This window comes from Erinaceus europaeus, chromosome 16 (assembly GCF_950295315.1).
Source record: "Erinaceus europaeus chromosome 16, mEriEur2.1, whole genome shotgun sequence".
Lineage (NCBI taxonomy): Eukaryota > Metazoa > Chordata > Mammalia > Eulipotyphla > Erinaceidae > Erinaceus > Erinaceus europaeus.
Window position 1 is genome coordinate 23884605 of NC_080177.1, and position 23477 is coordinate 23908081.

The 23477-nt window shown below is 50.2% G+C and overlaps 1 protein-coding gene and 1 long non-coding RNA gene across 4 annotated transcripts in view; one reads left to right on the plus strand and one right to left on the minus strand.

Moving 5' to 3' along the window:
* The window catches only part of ACTN1 (actinin alpha 1), a 102879-nt gene that overhangs the window by 72589 nt on the left and 6813 nt on the right, over positions 1-23477 (plus strand). For all 3 annotated transcript variants that reach the window (XM_007535327.3, XM_007535328.3, XM_007535329.3), the window contains exons 5-17: positions 560-647; positions 1128-1206; positions 4828-4909; positions 6955-7040; positions 13260-13352; positions 14661-14891; positions 18031-18178; positions 18794-18944; positions 19323-19431; positions 19970-20110; positions 21270-21452; positions 21660-21794; positions 22671-22850. In XM_007535327.3, coding sequence (XP_007535389.1) covers positions 560-647; positions 1128-1206; positions 4828-4909; positions 6955-7040; positions 13260-13352; positions 14661-14891; positions 18031-18178; positions 18794-18944; positions 19323-19431; positions 19970-20110; positions 21270-21452; positions 21660-21794; positions 22671-22850 — 1706 coding nt within the window. The remainder of the gene's footprint in view (positions 1-559; positions 648-1127; positions 1207-4827; positions 4910-6954; positions 7041-13259; positions 13353-14660; positions 14892-18030; positions 18179-18793; positions 18945-19322; positions 19432-19969; positions 20111-21269; positions 21453-21659; positions 21795-22670; positions 22851-23477) is intronic.
* On the minus strand, positions 18407-19963 carry LOC132533418 (uncharacterized). Its single transcript, XR_009545290.1, has 2 exons — positions 19698-19963; positions 18407-18611 (listed from the first exon to the last, which is right to left on the minus strand). It is a non-coding gene; the product is annotated as an uncharacterized LOC132533418 (long non-coding RNA).

A 23477-nucleotide genomic window follows, 5' to 3' on the forward strand; every position in this document is an offset into this window, starting at 1 on the left:
GATTTTACAATTTTTGACGGAGGGTAAGAGACAAAAAGATAGAGAAGGAGAGAGACGGAGAAAAAAAAAAAGATGCCTATTAGCCCTGCTCCTCTGCTTGTGAAGCTTACTTGCTATAGGTGGACACCGGGGCTCCAACTTTGGTCCTCACGTATGGTAGTGACATGTGTACTCTGCCCGGTGAGCCACTGCCCAGCTCCTGGTGACTATTTTGTTGTGGTTTTGTTTGCTACCAGTTTGCATAAAAGTCAGTGATGGGGAGATAGCCTGGACGTTTGAAAGGCTGTTCATCATCTCACTAACTGTGTGGTGCGCTTGACAAACTTCCCACCTTCCCTCTAAGGTTCTCAAGTAGCAGCTCAAGTTCTGCCAAGGAGATGGACATGCTGGCATCTGGTGACAGTGGGGTTGGGGCCTAGTGATCTTTGTGTGGTGGCACCCCTGTGTGATTGAGCAGGGACCCCATTCACTGAAGGGCCCCCTGTGAATTAATGCCACCTCCCCTACCCTCTCACTGCCTCTGTCCCTGACCTCTTCACCCACTTCTCCTTCCCCACAGAGACTTCAGCCAAGGAGGGGCTGCTCTTGTGGTGCCAGAGGAAGACAGCCCCTTACAAAAATGTCAACATTCAGAACTTCCACATAAGGTGAGCAGCCGGGGGTCTGGGGGCCCATGCAAAACCGAGGCTGCCTCCTTCAAGTACCCACAAGCCCCCTTGGTCTGTCTTGGCTGGACAACAGAGCTGAGGCCCTTGTGGAATAGGGCGCTTGGGGTGGGGGTTGAGAGAAGAGGGGAAGACAGAAAAGGGGGTGAGAAAGACTGAAGACCTGCTTCACCACTTGTGAAGCGACCCCCCATGCAGGTGTGGAGCCAAGGGTTTGAGCCGGGATCCTTGCGCCCATCCTTGTGCTTTGCACTATGTGCGCTTAACCCGGTGCACTACCGCCCATCCCCCACCTCCTTTTTCTTAATTGCTGGTAAGGTTGTTATTGCTAGGACTTAGTGCCTACTTGATGGATCTACTATTCCTGGCAGCCATATTTTCTTTTGCTTTGCTCTTTGTCAATGTTCAACGTCATTCACCCCCATTTGAAAACACCTACCCACTCACTTCTCCCCTCGGCAGCTGGAAGGATGGCCTCGGCTTCTGTGCCTTGATCCACCGCCACCGGCCTGAACTCATTGACTATGGGAAACTACGGAAGGTAGGCATGCACCCCTGCCCACCCCATGCCAGTCCCATTTCCAATCCCATGACCCAGCCAGAGGAAGAGGCATCCTTAGAGTCATCAGAAGATAGCCATGCAGAAGTTTGAGAAAATGCCATCACTGTGGGCCGGCTGTGGTACCTCAGGGTGGATGTTTTAAGGGTCGAGGTGCCTTTGGCATCGTGGCTACATTCCTCCTTGCAGCTCAGCTGGTGGTGTACTTTGGTGACAGGTGTGCATGGGTCAGTGTGTCTCCCCCCATGAAAAGCAAACATGTGCTAAGTGGACCCTCCCCTACCACCACCACTTTTTGGGAGGCAAGAGTCCGGCAGGCTTGACACCCGTCAGCTCTCCCTGTCCTCTGTTCCTCTCTGCTCCTCATTCACTTCTCCCTGTTTCCTTGTATCTTTTTCACCCTCTTTTGAATTCATAGTGTTAGTCAAACTCGGGCCACATGTTAGTATCGACTTGTTTCCGCAGACTCCTGGGTGGACTTCATAAAACAAGGGGGTGGCTGAAGTCCCAGGGGCTTGGTCCAGGGATGGGGTGAGGAGCTGGGGCTGGCGGGGCTAGGAGTGGACTGGGGCAGGTGGGTGTGCACCCAGGGCCTGGGTTACTTCACACCCTGGACGGAAGGAAGTGACCTTTGCTGCCTGGCAGTGATTGTTTAATCATTCCGGCAACTGCCAGAGATTTTCCCAGAAGGACTCCGCCTTCTCCCTTTGGAGAAGTGTCTTTTTTCTTTTCCTCCCTGAAAGCACCCCAAATGGGTGGGGTTTTTTTGTTTGTTTGTCTTTTAATATTTATTTATTCCCTTTTGTCACCCTTGTTGTTTTATTGTTGTTATTATTGTTGTTATTGATGTCATTGTTGCTGGATAGGGTAGAGAGAAGTGGAGAGAGGAGGGGAAGACAGAGATGGGGAGAGAAAGATAGACACCTGCAGACCTGCTTCACCGCTTGTGAAGCCCTGCAGGTGGGGATCTGGGGGCTTGAACCGGGATCCTTATGCCGGTCCTTTTGCGCCACGAGAGCTTAACCCGCTGTGTTACCGCCTGACTCCCGCCAAATGGGTGTTTTTAACCCCTGTGGTACTTTGTAATTCTCACCTTGGCAAAGGGGGAAACTGAGTCCTGGACTGACAGAACCAGCTTGCTTCAGGTTAACTTGGGAAACCAAAGAATAGAATGGGAGATTCAGAAAGAGACCCCCCCACACACACACACACACAGAATTTATTTATCTTCATTTAAACATGTCTGATTATAAAGAATATGTATGACATGAAATAGATTTCTTTTATCAGTTTAAGTGGGCACTTCAATAGCAGAAATAACATTCACCTCCAAAACTTTTATCACCTTCCAGAATTGCAACACTGAACCATTTCATTAAGCTTTCTCGCTGGTTTCACCCATGTGGGTAGCATGTATTGGAATTTCCTTTTTAAAAATATTTATTTGCAAGTTACTTTATTTATTATTGGATAAAGACAGAGAAATTGAGAAGGGAGGGGAGATAGAGACAGAGAGACACTTGCAGCCCTGCTTCACCATTCGTGAAGCTACACACACACACACACACACACACACACACACACACACACACACACACACACACACACACACACACACACACACACACACACGGGATCCTTTCACTTGGCAGTGTGCACTCACCACACATTTGTGAAGGCACTTTTGCACTGTGCCCACCTTCTGAGAGATTGTGACTAGTGCTGTGAACATGGGTGTCCAAACACCTATTTGCATCCTTGTTTCAAATCTTTAGAATCTGTACCCAGAATAGAGTTGCTGAGTCGGGCGACTGTTCTGTATTTAACAATTTAAGAGCCCCAAATACTGTTTTCCATGGTAGCCACACCATTGTACAGTCCCCACAAAAGTATCCAAGGGTTCTGAGTGATCTGCCTTGTTCTTGCCAGTCCCTAGTAGAAAAGAGAGCAGAAGCCAGAGGCCCTGTGGCGCACCTGGTTGAGCATACTCTTTACAGTGCGCAAGGACCTGGGTTCAAGTCCTTGGTCCTCACCTGCAGGGAGAAAGCCTCACGAGTTGGGAAGCATGGCTGCAGGTGTCTCTCTGTCTCTCTCCTTTTCTGTCTCCCCCTTACCTCTCAGTTTCTCTCTGTCTCTATCTAACAATAAGTAAATAAATATCTTTTTTAAAAAAAAAAAAAGCCAGAGGCCATGGCTGTGTGTTTTATACTTCTTTATTGTTAGTGGCTATTTATGTACTTTATTTGTGTCCCTTTTTAAAAAAAATTTATATCAAAGTACTGCTCCATTCTAACTTACGATAGATAGTGCAGGGGATTGAACCTGGAATCCCAGGCATGAAAGTCATTTGCGTAACCATTATGCTGTTTCCCCAGCCATTTATTTGTTTGCTTATTGATAGATAGATAGATAGATAGAAAGAAAGAAAGAAAGAAAGAAAGAAAGAAAGAAAGAAAGAAAGAAAGAAAGAAAAAAAGAGAGGCAGAGAGAGTGAAAGAGACTACACCTTCAAAGTTTCCGTCAACGAGGTGAGGGCCAGCTCGAACCCATGTTGCACACATGGCAAAGCGACATACTCTTCACATGAGCTATTTCCCTGGCTGGGCTGTAACTGTCTGAAGGAGCCCCACAGTTTCATGCCATGGGAACAGCAAAGTGACTTGAGAGCTGCTAGACCAATTCTAGTGTAACAGATGGCAGAGCTGCCACCAGCCAGAAACCAAGGTTAGTGGTCCCCAGCCCAGTGCCCTCTTTGGTTTTGTTTTTAATTTATAAACTAAGCATATTGCTGCTGCTGCTGCTGCTGCTGCTGCTGCTGCTGCTGCTGCTGCTGCTGCTGCTGCTGCTTCTCCTTCTCCTCCTCCTCTTCCTCCTCCTTCTTTTTTTTTTACACAGGATCTGAATTAACAAGTGTAATTGCAGTGTGTCCTTAAAAAAAGATAGTGTCTTCTGAAAGCAAGGTCTCAATTAAACAAAATAATGTGACTGTCTTCATAAACAATGCTCAGTTCCATTTCAGTCTTGTAATATTTTCACTTTAAAGTAAAAGACTCGGGGGGGTTGGGGAGTACAGATCCAAGAAGGATGACAGAGGACCTAGTGGGGGTTGTATTGCTATGTGGGAGATTGAGAAATGTTATGCATGTAAAAACTATTGTATTCACTGTCAAATGTAAAACATGAATCCCCCAATAAAGGAAAAAAAAATTTTTTTTAAAGAGATAATGTGCAGTTTAGTAAAAGTATTAAAAAGCCATTCAGAGGTTACTTTTTTTTTTTTAAATTCTTAATCACTTTATTTGGGAGTCTTCATGGTTTTCAGTACCCATGGCTACAACTTCCATCTCTCCCTGACAGGCATCTACAGATTAATGCCCAGCTCTTGGTATGCATTTTTAAGCAAGTTTTCTTGAATTCAGGCCAGTACTCTCCAGCCTATTTCTTTGCCAAAGAAATTTGTCTCAGGGAGGAGGGATATAACATTCTCTGTCCCTGCCCAGTGAGCCTTCTACACCCAGAGCTGGTTTCTGAGGGTCATCACCCCAATGGGCTAGCCAGTGGCTTGTCCTGCCTTTCAGGAAATAACCCCTCCTCCTCTTCTAGGATGACCCCCTCACCAATCTGAACACAGCCTTCGACGTGGCAGAGAAGTACCTGGACATCCCCAAGATGCTGGATGCTGAAGGTAAAGGCACTTTCCTCCTGACCCTTCCTCCTGCCAACCAGCCCGCTGGGGTGGTCCTGGCAACACGGGTGGGGAGGGAGGTCTGGTCGTTGGGACCTCATGTGAGGAGCTTGGTGGTTACCAGCCTATTAGGGACCCTAGAGCTTCCTTGAGGTCTGGGAGAGGAGTTGGCAGTTGGTGCACAGTTTTTTGCTTTGGTTGCCTGTGGACGTTGTTCACGTCTTTGTCTTGGAGCCCTGCTATGGGTACTGGGATGGAGCATGGTGGTTCTTGGCTAAAATAAGGAACAGGAAAAAAAAAAAAAAAAAAAACTCCTCCTTGGCCCTCCTAGATTCTTCTTCTGGGTCCCTGGCAGATAAAAGGCACACGAGGAAGGCCAGACTTGAACAGTGCTCTGGTGGCGGGCATTTGTAAAAGCAGAGCAAGGAGTGCAATGAGCTTATTCTCCTCATCTGGCTGTAGCTCTGAGATTTGTGAAGGCCCCCCCCCCTTTATTTTTCTTCATTGAAATATTAAAGTGGCTAAGAGGTGATGCAGTGGGTGGAGTGCATATGTGGGGCTCCAGGTTTGACCCTCGGCATTGCTAATGGCTAATGCCAGCAGAGTAGCTCACTTGAGTGGTGCTGTGCTTTTCCATGTGTGTGAGACCCAGGTTCAAGCTTACTCCCCACCACATTGAAGGCAGCTTTGGTGTTATGTTCTCTTTCCCTTCTCTGAGCCTCTCTGCTTCACTGCCTCTATCTGGAAGGTAGAAAATTAAAAAAAAAAAATGTGTGTGTATTTAATACACATGACAGCATGTACCCTAAACTTATGGATATTTTCTTCCACAACTTAAAACGTTTTTGTACCTGACAAGCAAAGAGTAATTGCTTAATACATTTCCTGCTCCATTCAGACTCTCATTTCTCTAGTGTTTCCTCTCTTAGAGTTGGGGTGGTTTGGTTTTTTTTTTTTTTTTTTGCTGTTGCTATTGTCACTGGGGGTTTGATGTTCCAGTCAAGAGACAGAGATAGTGAGACAGAGAGGAAGACGTCACTGCACCAGAGCTTCCTTCAATACAGTAGGGGCCAGCCAGGCTTGAACCTGGGTCATGTACACGGCAGAGCAGCACACTATCCAAGTGAGCTATCCAAGTCTTTCTTACCAGACCACCTGGGTTGTTTCCATCAGGAGCCAAACAGGGTTAACACATATCTGTCTATTTTTCTTTCTTTTCTTTCTGATTTACTCATTTATTTATTTATGAAGGAGGAAGAGATAAAGAACCAGAGCATCATTTTGGTACATTTGATGTTGGAGGTTAAATTTGGGAGGCTCATGCTTGAAAATTCAATTCTGGGAGTCGGGCGGTAGCACAGCGGGTTAAGTGCACATGGTGTGAAGCAAGGACCAGCGTAAGGATCTCGGTTCCAGCCCCTGGCTCCCCACCTGCAGAGGAGTCGCTTCACAAGTGGTGAAGCAGGTCTGCAGGTGTCTGTCTTTCTCTCCCCTCTGTCTTCCCCTATTCTCTCCATTTCTCTCTGTCCTATCCAACAACGGCATCAATAACAGTAACAGTAATAACTACAACAATAAAACAACAAGGGCAACAAAAGGGAATAAGTAAAAAAAAAAAAAGAAAATTCAGTTCTTTGGGAGGGTGTGCAGAAACAGGTAGTGGAGTCCCTGGTATAAGGACCTGGGTTTAAGCCCCAGCTCCCCACCTACAGGGGAAAGTTTCACCAGTGATGAACCAGTGCTGCAGATGTCTTCCCCACCCCCACCCCAGTCTCTCTCTGTCCTGTCCAAAAATTCAATGCTTTATTTCCTGTGCCACCTCTCAGACTACAATTGTTAGGTTTTTCCATCTTTTCCCAGTCTGGACCAACTCTTCCTCCCTCCAGCCCCCTTTATCTCTACTCCTGGCCTTGTCTGTCTGCTTCCTCGCAGCACTTTCTCACTTCTTCTGGTCCCCTTCAAGCTCCAAATTCCAGTCCGGAGAGGTGGCAGCTTCCTCATGCGCCATGTCCACTGGCTCATTAATGTCACATTTCTCTTCGCAGACATCGTCGGCACAGCCCGTCCAGATGAGAAAGCCATCATGACTTACGTGTCCAGCTTCTACCACGCCTTCTCTGGAGCCCAGAAGGTACCGGGGGTCCCCTTCCTCCTTCCTTGCCTAGCACACCTCACGCTGGACCCCAAGCCATACCTTTGACCCCCTTTCTCCCACCTCTCCTCTGTGACCCACCTCTGGATGGTCTGTCCCTTGATTAGAGTCAGCCCCTGGTGCTCACGTGCTACTCCACTCAGCCCTCTCCCCTCATTCTCTCAGTCTCTCTCCTTCCTCTGCTATTTCCAAGAAATCTAGGCAAGAGGAGTTGGGCTGTGATGCTCCTGGCTGAGCACATATGCAAGGATCTGGGTTCAAGCCCCCAATCCTCACCTGCAGCAGATCTGTCTCCCTATCCCTTTCAATTTCTCCCCTCTGACCTGTCAAATTAAAAAAAAAAAAAAAAGCAGACCACTAAAAAATGGCTACCAGGAAATGTAGATTCTTCCTATAGGTACTGATTTGCCAGCAATAACTCCAGTGGCAGTAAAGGAAAAAGGGGGGTGAGGAGGGGGATTGAGGAGAGCAAGGGAAGAAGAAGAAAAAGGAAGGAAAAAAAGAGAGGAGCTGGACAGTGGGTCAGTGGTTGAGTGCACATGAACAAGGACCCTGGTTCAAGCCCCCAGTCCCCCCACCTCAGGGGAAAACTTTATGAGCAGTAAAGCAGTGCTATAGCCCCCCCCCCCACACACACACACACAGCTCCTTTCCCTCTCAATTGCTTTCTATTTTCTGTCCAAATTAAATAAAACAAATAGGAAAAGGAAGGAAGGAAATTAGGCAGGAGCTCACCTTCTGGGACCCGGATGATTATCTTACTCAGAAAGAGTTGCCTGTTTGAATTCAGCCTGGATGGGTTGGGGGAGAGTGGCAGGGCCTCCCTACAGGCCCGACTCTTCTGCTCTGTTCACAGCCCCTTCAGGCCCTGGTGCCTGCCCCACTGTTAGCCAGGTCACTCTGCTCCCCTGGGCTAAAGTGCACCTCTTGGGGGGGGGGGGCAGGGAAGAGCTGGGCAGCTGAGAGCCCCTCCAAGTGTCTCAGCCTGGGTTTGTTCAGCGAGGACCAAAGTTCAAGTCCAACCATGTCTGCCCCTCATAATACAAGAACACTGAAGTTTGAGGGCACCATCCACACTGGAGGCTTCCAGTCTCGGGGCTTAGCACAGGCAGCAGAGGCCCCTGTTGAGGGTCTCCAACATAAGCAGGAGCCCAGAAGTCCAGCATCCTGTTCACCGTGGGATGTGGCTTTGAGGCTCTGGTGTCAGCTCAGTCATATTCCCCCTTCTGCAAGGAGCTGGGGTGACGTGTCCTGGTGTCCCACAGTGCATGATAGGGAATGCTCCCTCTGTCCTGTCTCCCACCCCCCCCCACGCCCCCACCCCATCCCCAGCTCATCCTCTCTGTCTGCCCACACCTGCCTTGCCCATTTGTCCGTCTGCCTGTCCTGTGTCCTCTCTGGCCACCAGGCCCATGTGTTTTCCTCAGTGCTGCCGCTGCCGCCTCCTTTCTCCTCTCAACCTCTTTTCCTTCTCTGTGCAGATGTGTAGGCACGCTAAGGCCGGAGGGGAAGGCCATGTGACCTAGTGTTTCATGTCCCTGCCACGCCCTCTGGGTGCGCAGAAGGTGAGCTCTCCCTCGGCCTCGCCCACCCTCCTCGCCTCCTTCTCGTCCCCATCTCTCTCTCTGCCTCCTGACTCTCCTACAACAGCCCCCCTTTGCTCTCCCCCCCCCCCCCCCCGCAGAAGGGCAGGCTGCTCCCTGAGCCATGGTCAGGGCACTCAAAGATGCCAGAGAGCCCTCAGCGTCTGTGCCCACACACTGGGCCCGGTGGACAGCACGGACGGGAAGGGAGCTTGTGGCCTCTGCCTCATCCCAGGTGGTACAGCTCTTGGCTGTTCTTCCTGGATGTTCCCTGCCCTAGCCAGGACCCCTTCATGTCTCCCTCTACCCCCTTCCTGCTTGTGCAGGATCATCCTATCAAATGACACAGCAGCCAGGACTGGGAGCAATCTCCCTGCCTCCTGCCTGATCCTTCTCCCTCACGTCTGCCACGGACAGTGGGGCAGGTTACACACTGCTCAGCAGTGCCATGTGTGCACCTTAAACAAGACTTGAGTATTCATTACTAAAAGAATACTGCACATGACAGTAAAAAATGTCTTCTGACCTAAGCAGTATAACACCCTTCCAGTAGAAGTCCCTTGGGGAAGAGGTCTCTTTAAAAAAAAAAATCACACACAGGCACCATTGTGGTCCTCCTGGTTCCATGCCTGGATGGGCCCTCAGAAACCTACTAACCTTCCTTCCAGGTATCACTGGCTCCAGGATAGGTGAACAGCCCCACCCAGAGGCTCCTGTTGTCTCCCACCCTCAGAATGCTCAGGACACCCAATCCTTTTCACCCTCCTCTCTGGCCTGCCTCTCTCGGGCTTTCTTCCTCTTCCTCCCACCTGCACTGCTGCTCTCACTTGTCAGCATCTTCTGCCCCACCCCCAACACCCCACCTTCCAGCCCGGATGTGAGCAGCGTCTGCCTGTCTGCCTCGGTGGCACCCCAGCCCTGATAACCAGAGCTGCCTGCCTGCATCTGAGTCAGGGGCCAGGCCTTCCCTCATTCCCTCCCTTTCCTGTCTCCCCAGCTCCTTCAGGGCTTCTGTCCACACTGGCCTTCCCCGTGTCCAGATTGAGGACAGTGTGAGGAGGTGTGAGTGTGTGCACGTGCACGTGCACATGCATGTGAGTGAGCGTGCATAGCTGCCTGCTTTCTCACCTCCTGGATCTCATACCCCCTGCCCCATGCTTCCTCCCTCTCTCTCTCTCATCCCTGTTGCAACCATTTCATGCTCCTTTTGTCCACATCCAAGGGCAAGACTGCACTCTGGAAGGGAGGGGATTGGCATGTTGGGAAGGGGCGGGGCAGCAAGGAGATGATTTTTCTCAGGTCCTGTAAGTGGGGGCCTCACCCAGAGCTGCCTTACTGAAACCATTTATCTGAGGATCCTGCCCTCTACTCTGAGCACCTGGGAGGGGCATCTCCTTCTTCTTTTCTTCCTCCTTCTCCTCCTTCTTTTTCTGGAAGGAGATTTCTTTTATACTCAGTCTTCTTGGCTGTCTTCCTGTCTGAGGTCAGTGGGAAAAGTCTTCCAAAACCTGTGCCCTCTGTCCTTCCCACCATCTCTGTCTTGTCATGCTGTGGCCAGTGAACTGGAAAGGTTCCAGGTTGATACTCACACAGGCACATATGCATGTGTGGGAGCCCGGGGAGCGATGTCCACAGCATGTAGACAGACAGACAGACAGCGTGCAGGTTTGCAGGTTTCATCTCCCTTGCCAAATGAAGATCCACTTCTGTTTGGCAGGTTGGCTCATTCTTCTCTGAAGTCAGCTTCCTTTTCCCCTTCTAGTCCCCTCTCAGGATCTAGTGTAGGGAGAGAACAGCCAGATTTTGTTTCTGTAGTTTGTGCTTTAACGTTCACAGGCTATTGGGAACTGAGCCTGAAAACAGCCTTTAAACATGCAGACTCAACCGGGATGCTTTTAATGGGAGCTGATGGTCTTGCATCCATCCATCTTTGTCCATCTGTCACTTTATTCATCATTGTGACTCTTCTAAGGGAAAAGGTCTTTATTTATTTATTTTACCCTCAAAGAAATTCCTGGGACAATTTTGATAACAAACGTCACAGAAAATCTCCTTGTGGCATTAAAAACTCCTGTGGGTTGCAGGTGGCAGAATCACTGTATCACTTGATGTCACCTTGATTGAGGGGTGGGTTCCTCTCTAGGCCATACCTGTCCCATCTACCTGGGTGTTGGTTATGAAAGTAGCATTTTGGTTGGGGGTGGCTGGAGGATTTTGTTGGGGATAACTAAATCTTTCAGGAATAATAATTCATAACTTAAAAAACAGTTTTATGTGTGTCCAATTGTATTGTGTACCCTAAAGTAGTTTCATGAAAGTAGAAGCCAAGTATAGGTGAAACCCAATGTTCTAGAAGTCTCTTCCTTTGCTCTGGGAAGTAACCATTTTCCTAGCCCTGTGAAGTATTGTCACAGGCCATTGATGATTCATCTTTATATCTTCTTTCTCAAGCATGTTCTGGCAATCTCCGAAAGGTCTGAGCAGCCCAAAGCCAGGACACCCTTAGGGTTTTTGTTTGTTTGTTTTCAATTCTATTTGATAGAGAGGGATGAGGGATGAGTCAGGAGATTCAAAAGGTTATGGGGCCACTTTATCTATCAAATATCCTCTCCCCCACCCCAGCACTGCTCAGCTCTGATTTATTGTGGTGTGGGGAATTTAACCTGGGACTTTGGAGCCCCAGGCATGAGAGTATCTTTGCATAACCATTATGCTATCTACCCCTGCCCCTTCCTCTCCAACCCCCCTCTCTCCCTCCCTCCCTCCCTCCCTCCCTTTCTTTTTAATTGGGAAGTCAGTGACTTATAGTACAGTTGTTGGCACAGGGGTACAGTTTCCTGTCTCAAAAGAATAGGTGTCTGCAACACACCCTCACCCCCAAATTACATCCTTTCCCATCATCGTGTACCAGGACCTGAACGCCCCCCCCTTTTCCCCCCACCTCTCTCCTTCCCTCTCCTCCAGAGTCCTTTGCTTTGGTGCAATACACCAAACCAGTCCAAGTTTTACTTTGTTTTTACTTTCTGTTCTTGTTTCTTCAGTTCTGCCTATGGAGTGAGATCATCCCATATTCATGCTTCTCTTTCTGGCTGATCTCACTTAACGTGATTCCTTCAACTCCACCCAAGATGAGGTGAAGAAGGTGACTTCATTTTTCTTAGCAGCTGAGCAATATTCCATCGTGTCTATATACTGCAACTTTCTTAGTCACTCATCTGTTGTCAGACACCTAGCTGTTGCTTTTTTAATTTGCGACGTGGGGGAAGGGTTTGCAAACATTGGGGCCTCCCTGCCCCACCCCCAACATTCAAAGATGAATGACTCCAGGCAGATTGGTGCCCCCAACAACCTCCTGGGGTTGATGGGCTCAGTTTCCATGGCCTTCTGTTGAGACAGTCTCCAGGGAAGAATTCCCCCTTTCCATCACTGCCTCCTGGGGCTCTCCACGGCTCCCTGTTGGTTCTCAGAAGGCAGAGTGGTGGTTAGGGAAGTCCATGTGAGAAGCAGCTACAGCATCTCCAGGACAGAGAGGAGCTCAAGGCCAGGGGGAAGAGCATCTGACAAGGTCACTTTTCACCTTGATGTCTTGAGACCTGGGTCTCACTGTGCCTTTCTCAGACGATTCAACACTCATTCTGGCTGTTTCCACCATTTTCCTGACTCACCACTCTGGAGGGTACAGTTTCAGCTTTGAGTTTGAAAGCACCTTTTGTGATGATGCTGTTCTGCCCCTTAACATGTGCACATCCCAGCCCAGGCCGACATAAATCACATGACTTTATGTGGCTGTGTGTCCCTCAAGGAAGAAATGTTCACTAGATTCTTAGTCCTGCTTTCCTACTCAAAGCAAGTTCCTCCTTGTGTCAACTCTCAGTGTCTTGCCTTTGAGTGCGTGGCAAGGTCTTGGGTCTTCTCTAAAGTTCTTTGGAATTTGACCCAGTGAACCCTGTGCTACTCAACTGGGCAACCTCACTGCTGCTCAGTCAGTACCTTACTCCAGGATAGAATCATTTGCATTCTTGTATTTTCAAAATCCTAGTCACTTGAGCTCAAAAGTCTGGGATGTGGAATTCCAGCTCCTCCACTAGGAATTCTAGGTGAGGCATGAATGTCTTGCCTCTCTTCCAGGTCTGAGCTTTCAGCTTCTATCAGTCATTCAAAGAGTTTCTTTCTTTCTCTCTCTCTCTCTTTCTCTTTCTCTTTCTCTTAAATATATATGTTTATTTATTTATTTATGAGAAGGATAGGAGAGAGAGAGAAAGAACCAGCCATCACTCTTGTACATGTGCTGCCGGGAATTGAACTCAGGTCCTCCTGCTTGAGAGTCTCATGCTTTATCCACTGCACCACCTCCTGAGCCACAAGGAGTTTCTTTCCAATGGCATGTTGGACCTTGAACATGTGGCCTTCTCCAGGGGCCCAGTTCAGCAAAGACCACTATCTGGGCCAATCCCTGGGATCCAGCTTGGGTTGGTCAAGAAGATGGTGAGGAGGGCTACGGGGACATGAATTCACAGTCTCTGGAGCTCGGGGGGCAGAGCAGGCTTGTGGGCACAGGTGTGGCAGGTGCTCTTGCCATTGAGGGGCTGACTGTGATCTCTTGTTTTGTTGCCAGGCGGAGACAGCAGCCAACCGCATCTGCAAGGTGCTGGCCGTCAACCAGGAGAACGAGCAACTCATGGAAGACTATGAGAAACTGGCCAGTGATGTGGGTATCCTCTTCCCGACCCTGGGTTCTCCTGATTTCATCCCAGCAAGGCCCTGACATGCATCCTTGTAGAAGGGACCCAGTACCTGCACCTGAGGGCCACCTGGGGGTGGGGGGTGGGACAATCCTAGGCTGCTGACACACACAATTCCAGCCCACAGCTCTGACTCTCCCAGAACATGGGGAGGTGGTGCAGAGGCCAAACTTTCATCTTAGGAGAACACAGTTCTGGGCCATTTCTGCTCCAAACAAGCATTAAGCCTGAGAAATCCTTTCCCCTTTCCTGGACCTAGTTTATTTGTTTGGCCTTCCCCCCTCCCCCCCAAACCCACTTACTGAGTAAAACAATTGAGATGGGGTATCTCAGAGGCCTCTTCACCTGTGTGTACATTTGCTCTGAGAGTTTTGCTGAAGCTGAAAGAAGAGGAAGTCTGGTTCTGAGAAGGGTGTGCACTGGGATAAATAAGTGCCGGTCCCGAGGGAGGACAGGGCTGAATTGGCTGTTCTGCCACAGTAAGCCTTCCCTTGCTTCTCTAGGGAATTCAGCCTTTTGGTTGAGGATGTAGTTCAGGGTAGATAATGTGCTTTGCATAGTTGAGAACCCTGGGATTCAATCGTGGGCTTGGGGAGGGGGAGGATTGAGAATTCAGACTTTGGTACAGTTCAGCCCAGCCTCTTGGTGGATCTGCCGGGAGGGGGGCGGGCAGGATAAGAACCCAGGAACCTGGGTTAAGTCCCTGCTCCACCATCCCTGAACCTAAGAGGCTCTTGTCAACTGTGGAGCTGAGTGAGTTTACTTTGGGCCGTGTGCCTGGTAGATAGCTGGTATTTTTTCACACACTCATGCCCACGCCTCCTCTTATCTTTTTTGCCACATGACCTTGGCTCAGGGAAAAACAGTCTTAGCCTGTCTCAGGCCTTCCCTGTGCCCAGAGGCCAGCCTCTTCTCCCTTTTGGCCAGAAATCTTTCTAGAATCCTGAAAGGTCAGAGGTAGCTGTTAACACCTCCACGATGTGGTTGAAGACACTGAGGCCCAGCCAGATGGCTGTCCAGCTAAAACTTGGGGCGTCTGCCTCTTGGCTGAGTTGTCTTCCTTCAGGGCCAGGGCTGTCCCGGGGCAGAGCAGGGAGGTTGAGTGACACTGGCCATGAGGTGACATACCTCAGACCAGGCTTTGCAAGACCTCTGACTCTCAGAGGGAACAGCCTGAAGCCTGAGCTCGAGGCCTGGGAATGGCCCAAGAGAGTGTGAGGGAGGCCGTGCTCCCCCCACCCATCATCCTCATCCCCCTCGTCCCTTTCCTCCAGCTGTTGGAATGGATCCGCCGCACCATCCCCTGGCTGGAGAACCGGGCCCCCGAGAACACCATGCATGCCATGCAGCAGAAGCTGGAGGATTTCCGTGACTACCGGCGCCTGCACAAGCCTCCCAAGGTGCAGGAGAAGTGCCAGCTGGAGATCAACTTCAACACGCTGCAGACTAAGCTGCGCCTCAGCAACCGGCCTGCCTTCATGCCCTCCGAGGGCAGGATGGTCTCAGTGAGTGTCGGAGGAGAGCGCCCAGACACCCAGTCTGGCCATTAGCCCCCAGCTGCCCAGCATTCAGATGGGAAGGAGAGGGCTGAGGAGATAGCGTAGTGGTTATGCAAAGAGACTTCCTATTTTTTTCACTTTTGTTTTTCTTTATTTTGAATTGAGGCAGATATTGAGTGGGAAGTGGGTGATAGGGAGAAGGAAAGGGAGACACCTACAACACTGCTTCACCGCTTGTGAAGCTTCTCACCTGCGGGTGGGAACTGGGATCCTTGCACATGGTAATGTGTACTATACCAGATGCATCACCCACCACCTGACTCCACAAAAAGACTCATGTCAGAGGCCCCAGGTTCAATTCTCCAGCACCATCAGAAGTTAGAACTGAGCAGTGCTCTGCTTAAAAAAAAAAAAAAGAGGAAGGGAGGGAGGGAGGGGCAGGGCTGGGGAGACAGCATAATGGCTCTACAGAAAGATTTTCATGTAAGAGGCATCAAAGGTCCCAGGTGCAATCCCCAGCACCACCATAAGCCAGAACAGACATGTTACAACACACAAGGACGCAGGTTCAAGTCCCCAGTCTCCACCTGCTGGAAGAAAGCTTCACAAATGGTGAGGCAGTGTTGCAGGTATCTCTCTTTGTCTTTCCCTCTCTGTCTCTTCCTCCCCTCTTGATTTCTTTGTGCCTTTATCCATAAGTAAATTAAGATGCTGAAAAAAAAGTATTTTCTTGTAGGAGGCTTATCAAAGCCAACCTCAACCAGTAAAGTATTTAAAAACAAAATTGAAACAAACAGATATACACTAGGGACAAAGCTGGGCTGGGGGCCCCGGAGGTTACTTCACACCGGTCTAGACTTCACCCTTTTAGGTATCCAGCCCACTCTCAGCACTTCGGGGGCTCTTCTCTGCTCACTTGACCACCCCAGGTCAGATTTGGCCCTTAGACCCCAGACCTCTTTTAAAAAAAAAAAAATCATGTAGGAGTCAGATGGTAGCACGGCATGTGGGTTAAGCGCATGTGGCACAAAGCGCAAGGACCGGCATAAGGATCCCGGTTCGAGCCCCCGACTCCCCACCTGGAGGGGAGTTGCTTCACAGGTGGTGAAGCAGGTCTGCAGGTGTCTATCTTTCTCTCCCCCTCTCTATCTTCCCCTCCTTTCTCCATTTCTCTCCGTCCTATCCAACAACAATGACATCAACAATAACTACAACAAGAAAACAATAAGGGCAACAAAAAGGAATAAATAAATATTAAAAAAAAAAGAAAAGAAAAAACTCAGAAAAAAATTACCTTTGCAAACAAATGCCTTTTGACCTATTGAACTAGACAGGACATGATTCAGTAGAAAGATAGAGAATTTTTAGATCCACAGAATTGTAAAAGCTTCATTCCCTAGGGGCTGGGCAGTGGCCCATCTGGTAGAGCACAAGCGTGACAGTGCACAGGGCCGAGATTCAAGCCTCAGGCCCCACCTACAGTGGGTAACTTCAAGAGCAGTGGAGCAGTGCCCTAGGTCTCTCTCCCCCCCACACACACGCCTATACCTAATTTCCCTCTCAATTTCTCTTTGTATCTAATATATATATATTTTTTAATTTCCTAATTGTCGTAAGGATCCCAGTCCGAGCCCCCGGCTGCCCACCTGCCCACCTGCAGGGGAGTCGCTTCACAGGCTGTGAAGTACCTCTCCCCCTCTCTGTCTCCCCCTCCTCTCTCCATTTCTGTCCGTCCTATCCAACAACGACGACATCAATAACAGCCACAACAATGGTTAAAAAAAAAAAAAAAAAAGAAAAGGGCAACAAGGGGGGAGCACTAATCAAAAAAATCCCTTATTGTGTCAGGAAGCCAGTGTCCTCCAGTTTGAGACCCATCTTCTAGAATCCCAAACATCAGGCAATAAGGAAAATGGATTCCGGGAGGTGGTGGGAAGGTAAAATTGTGTTACTTGAAGTAATACAGGGCTGGGAGAGAGCACACCTTCTCGAGCCACACGTGGGAGCACCGAGCAGTGGAGCACTGCAGTGGCATCTCTTCTGTCTCGCTCATTGTCTGTCACACTCTCAAAAAAGAATCCACTGGGAGATAAGCCAGAAAGTGAAGTACAAATAGGGGATGATCTCTCTCATAGACAGCACAAGAAGAGAAGACACAAAGCAGATCTTGGACTGGATTTGGTGTACAGAACTCGGGTGGGAAGGAGTGTTCAGGTCCTGGAACATGATGATAGGGGAGTTACAGTATTATGTGTTGTATGAAAAACTGAAATATTATACATGTACCACTACTATATTTTATTGTTGACTAAACCAGTAATCCAGGGCCGAGTGGTGGCATACCTGGTTGAGCACATGTATTACAATGCGCAAAGATCCAGGTTCAAGCCCTCGGTCTCCACCTGCAGGAGGAAAGCTTTGCGAGGGGGTGTAGTAGTGCTGCAGGTGTCTCTTTGTCTCTCTCCCTCTCTATCACCCTCTTGATTTCTGGCTGTCTCTATCCAATAAATAAAGATGATTAAAAAAATTAAAAAAAAAAAACAGTAATCCTCCTATAAATCAAAAAAGGGGTGGTCCCCACTGGTAGCAGTGGAATAGTGCAGGAACAAACCCTGTTGAAAGAGAGAGACACACAGAAGTTGGGCGGTAGCTCAGGGGGTTAAGTGCACATGGCGCAAAGCGCGAGGACCAGCGTAAGGATCTCAGTTCGAGCCCCCGGCTCCCCACCTGCAGGGGAGTTGCTTCACAGGCGTGGAAGCAGGTCTGCAGGTGTCTGTCTTTCTCTCCCCCTCTCTGTCTTCCTCTCCTTTCTCCATTTCTCTCTGTCCTATCCAACAATGATGACATCAATAAAAACAATAATACTACAACAATAAAACAATAAGGGAAACAAAAAGGAAATAAATAAATAAAATACCAAAAAAAGAGAGAGAGACACACACACAAACACAGACCTGTAGTTACCCATGTGGACTCGGGTCCCATGCTCTGTTCAGGAGACTTTGTGCCCAGGAGCCCAGGGCAGTACAATTGAGGGCTGGGTATAGCCGAAGTGGGGAAGAGGCCCCTCCTGGAAAACATGGAGCATCTATGAAGGCCTAGGGGGCCACCCCTGACCCTCTGACTCTGTCCCCTGTCCCCACAGGATATCAACAATGCCTGGGGCTGCCTGGAGCAGGCAGAGAAGGGCTATGAGGAGTGGCTGCTGAATGAGATCCGGAGGCTGGAGCGACTGGACCACCTGGCAGAGAAGTTCCGGCAAAAGGCCTCCATCCACGAGGCGTGGACGGATGGTAAGGACACCCAGTCACCGTGCCTTTCCTCCTCTGATCTTGCTTTGTTTTCTGTCTTACTATTCCTTGACATTAGCCCATACATTCACTTGGGGGCGGGGGGGAGATTTATCTGCTATGACAGAAGGAGGAAGAAAGCAAGAAACAGAGCATTGCTCTAGCTGGTGCAAGGATACCAGAGAATTGAATGTGTGACCTCGTGCTTGAGAGTCCAAGACCATATCCATCTGCACTACTTACTGGTCCTTCATTTATTTATTGTATAGAGACAGGCATAAATTGAGAGAGAAGGGGAAGGAGAGACACCTACAGCACTGCTTCACAGTCATGCAGTTTCCCCCCTCCCGGTGAGGGGCATGCGGGGGTTGCTTGAACCTGGGTCCTTGTGCATTGTAACGTGTGCACCGCTGTCCAGCCCCCTAAATAAGAAAATCTGTAAAAAGCAAAAAAAAAAAAAAAATCGCGGTGTGTCTCCATTGCTCTAACCTGGAGGCAGTTGCAGGCCTGTCTGGCGTCCCCAGGGGTGGATGGTCAGGGTCGCCAAGATGCCCTCCTCGCCCCTCCCCCAGCGTCTCTGCTCAGCTTTATTCAATCCCCTCCCCTTCTTGAACCCAGGCAAAGAAGCTATGCTGCAGCAGAAGGACTATGAGACGGCCACCCTCTCGGAGATCAAGGCCCTGCTCAAGAAGCACGAGGCCTTCGAGAGTGATCTGGCAGCCCACCAGGACCGAGTGGAGCAGATCGCCGCCATTGCCCAGGAGCTCAAGTAGGTGCAGGCTGGGGGGGGGGAGGACAGCCAGCACCTGGGTGGAAGGTGTTTATACAGAGGACCAAGCACATCCCTCCCCACAGGCAGTGAGGCCATGGGGGCATCGGGACCAAGGCCGCTATCACCCCATGGGCCAGGGATCTCAGAGGAGAAGACTGACTTCTCTGGCCTCCTCCTCCAGTGGTTCCAGTGGTTCCCGAAAACCAAGGGAATTAGGCTATGGCAGAGGGCCACCTGAGAGCCTTGGTGGAGAGGTCACCCTCTGGCCTTCTAGAATCACTAGCCTCCCCTCCCCCTGACACCCCCCCCCCAGGAGAGGACACAAGCCTCTGAGGTCCCCGAGTCACTTGTGTGTGTGTGTTGTCCTCCCACCAGTGAGCTGGACTACTACGACTCCCCCAATGTCAACGCCCGGTGCCAAAAGATCTGTGACCAGTGGGACAATTTGGGGGCCCTGACCCAGAAGCGGAGGGAAGCTCTGGAGGTGAGGGTCCCCTGCGGGGCGGTACAGGGCTGCCTCTATGGGCTGAAACGCTCCTGGATTTCCTGCATCCCATCCTCATCTCAAACCCACCCCCACCCTAAGCCCTGTGCTGGCTGTGGACGCCACTTCGATGATGCTGAATCTGGGCTTCATCCCTGTGGATGGGCTTCTTCTCTTGTCCTAAGTACCACTCCCCCCCCCCCCCAAGCTCCCTCCTCTTCTTCCTCCCCCTCTTCCTGTTCCACCCCAGCCCTGTGAGAACTTACCTCTTTCACACACCAGATTCCGGGGGAACAGGCCTGGGGACTCCAGCATGGGGTGGTCTGTACAGCTCACATTGAGGACCAGGGTGCCAGAGACAGGCCATTCTTTCTGTCTGTGTGGCCTGATGCTTCCAGACCTGGATGCCCACCCCACCCACCCATACACACACACACACACACACACACACACCCTTGGGGCCCACCAGAAGGATGGGGTGGAAGGGTAGGGTGGGGTTCTGGTTCTCACTCTGTTAAACTCCCCATCACACGCTCAGCGGACGGAGAAGCTGCTGGAGACCATAGACCAGCTGTACTTGGAGTATGCCAAGCGGGCCGCACCCTTCAACAACTGGATGGAGGGCGCCATGGAGGACCTGCAGGACACCTTCATCGTGCACACCATCGAGGAGATCCAGGTGGGCTTCCCCCTAGGATGGCTTCCTTGCTGCTTCAGTGCTTCACGCTGCCACAGAGCTGGCCCTTCAGAGGACTAAGGCAAAGCATCCTAGGAATCTGTAGTCAGGAGCATGGGGGGCGGGTGTGTTTGGGACTGGGGATACACCATAGGTCAAATCCAGGGCCTCATACACGCAGGATGTACCCTGCACTGAACTACATGCCTGGCCCCCAGTAGTTTTGTCTTATTTTATGTTATTTATTCCTCTCGATCTTCTCCTACCCTCTCGGTTTCTGGCTGTCTCCATCCAATAAAAAAAAGTTAATAAAAATTCAGGAAAATAAATAAATAGGTAAATGCCTAAGAGTGACATTGCTGAATCTAAGGTATTTCTGTTTTTGTTTAAGGATTCTCCATACCGTTTTCTTTAGTAACTGTACCAGCAAAACCTTTTATTTATTATTATTGTTGTTGTTGTTGTTGTTATTGTTGTTGTTTTACCAGAGCACTGTTCAGTTCTGGATTATTGGGGGGTGGGGGGTGTTGAACCTAGGATTTTGAAGCCTCAGGCACGAGAGTCTATGTGTATAATGAAATGCTATCTTCCCCTTAAACCTTTATTGTTTAATTTAGCAATTCTTCCGGGGCTCATTTCACATTCATAAACAACTTGCCTACTCTTTGAACTACAGAGGGTGGGGTTTAATTTGCAAATTGCTGAGGAGATCCATGTGGGGGAATGTTGTCAGGGCAGCCCTTGTCTCTGTTCTGACTGTGGGGTGGTGAGCTCCCCCTGCTGGGACTTGCTGGCTGTGGTGGGCCCTCCCATGCTGTCAGTCATGGGGCCCCTTGGTTAATCCCTCCAGGGCACTAGCCATGAGAAGTGGCCCCTCCACCCACCTCTACACCAGAGTCTCTGTCTTTTTTTGTTGTTGTTGTTATTGGATAGAGACAGAAATTGAGAGAGAAGGAGGAGATAGAGAGGAAGAGAGACAGACACCTGCAGACCTGCTTCACCGCCTGTGAAGCTACCCCCCTGCAGGTGGAGAGCTGGGGGCTTGAACCGGGATCCTAACCAGTCCTTGCACTTTGTGCCACATGCGCTTAACCTGCTGCGCTACTGCCCGACTCCCCAGAGTCTCTGTCTTATTGTACTTCTTCTCCACGCCCCCACCCAGGGACTGACCACAGCCCATGAGCAGTTCAAAGCCACCCTCCCTGATGCTGACAAGGAGCGCCTGGCCATCCTGGGCATCCACAATGAGGTGTCCAAGATTGTCCAAACCTACCACGTCAACATGGCGGGCACTAACCCCTACACAACCATCACACCTCAAGAGATCAACGGCAAATGGGACCATGTGAGTTCGGGGGAGGGGGAGAGTTTTTGTCGAGTCACAAAGTCTGGGCTCTCTGTCGAGTGAACAAATGCTTGAGTTTCTGGAACACATCACTGCTGTTACTCCTGTTCCTGACAGGCCCTTTCCCTTCCTGAGTCCTCCGCTTCCCCATCCCATAGGGGCGGTGGTTGGTCCATCTTCAGCGTTCCACACCTTTCCCTATCCCAGGTGCGGCAGCTGGTGCCTCGAAGGGACCAGGCCTTGACAGAGGAGCATGCCCGTCAGCAGCACAATGAAAGGCTACGCAAGCAGTTCGGGGCCCAGGCCAACGTCATCGGGCCCTGGATCCAGACTAAGATGGAGGTGGGTCCTGTCCTGGGCAGCAGGAGGCAGTAGAGGGAGGATTTCCCTTCTTGCCAGCACCAGCCCATGCCTATCTCCATGGAGGTCTGGGGAGTCTAGCCCACTGGGATCTGCTGACCGAAGAGGGTGTGGATCCCTGAGTTGAGAGCAGTGTCCCATGGGAAATTGACTTGTTCCATCTTTTGGCTGATCTTGGTGACTAGGTCTCTTCCTTCTGGACAAGGAGTTTGGTCAAGAGAACAGCCTTCCCAAATCTGACAGACATGGTGTTTTCTGCTGAACTGAGTACACTAGCTGGTAGGGTACTATCCATGAGAAAGGGGCACCGCTTGGTTTAGATCATGGCGTCTCTCTGAACGCCTTAAGGGCAGAGACCAGGCCAAGTTTTATGTCTGCATCTCTCCAACGCCCCACCCCCCTACCTTCTTACCACACTGTACATAGTGGGTGCGCAGGCAGTGTTCGCTGAGTTGAGCTAAGTGCACAGAAAAATGCTTTCACAAACAAGAGGAGGTAAGGTAGGTGGGAGGGATGGAAGGGTGAGGAAGCAGGCTCCTTGGGCCCAGAAAGGATTCTTGAACAGCTCACAGTTGGGAACCAGGCTGAGGAAGAGCTTGACCCACAAACAGGGGTGAGCACTTAGATTAGCGCCTGACGCCGTGCAGTGCCCTGGAGTTGGAGGAGGCACTTCATCGTGTGATAACAGCACTCATGCTGTTTCTGTGTGGCGGAACACTTCTATGACGTGTTCTTGCTCTGCCCTTAATCTCCCACTCGTGAGTCCTGAGACTCAGCTGAGAAGTTCGCTGGTGACCTTGAGGCCCCAGGAGCATAGGGCGGGCTGGTCTGACCAGGGCCTTCCTCCCGCACGACCAGGAGATTGGCAGGATCTCCATCGAGATGCACGGAACCCTGGAGGACCAGCTCAGCCACCTGCGGCAGTACGAGAAGAGCATCGTTAACTACAAGCCAAAGATTGACCAGCTGGAGGGTGACCACCAGCTCATCCAGGAGGCCCTCATCTTCGACAACAAGCACACCAACTATACCATGGAGGTGCGTGCGGTTCCCGTTCAGGGGCTGGGCCAGGGCCAGGGCCAGGGCACGGGGCCCATCCATCCTCCAGGGAGATGGGCCTGGTCAGTGTCAGCACTCGCTCTGGGGTGAGGACACTCATCTCTCGACCCTGAGCCCTGGGTCTACAAGTCATTGGAGCCTGCTGAGTTTCACCACATTTGTTAAAAATAGAGATTCCCAAGCCCCACTCCAAAATCTGTTTCCCTAGGGCTGGAGTGAGAGGGACTTGGAACTCTAAAAAAGATTGTTTTGACTTTTTATTTATTATATATGAAAGAGGGAGTTTGCAGGACTGAGTAGTATCACACTTAGTTCAGCACAGATATCACTATGCCCAAGGACCCAGGTTCAAGCCTGCAAGTCTCCAGCTGTAGGGGTGAAGATTCACAAGTGGTGAAGCAGTGCTACAGGTGTCTCACTTTCTCTTTATCTCCCCCATTATCTCTCTCATTAACAAATGAACAAATACTTTCATTCTTGAGGCTCTGAGGTTCCAGGTTCAATCCCTAGCACCACCATAAGCCAGGACTGAGCAGTACTCTTTACTCTCTCTATATATATTTTTTTCTCTCTGCATCTCTTTCATTAATATAAACAGAATATTTT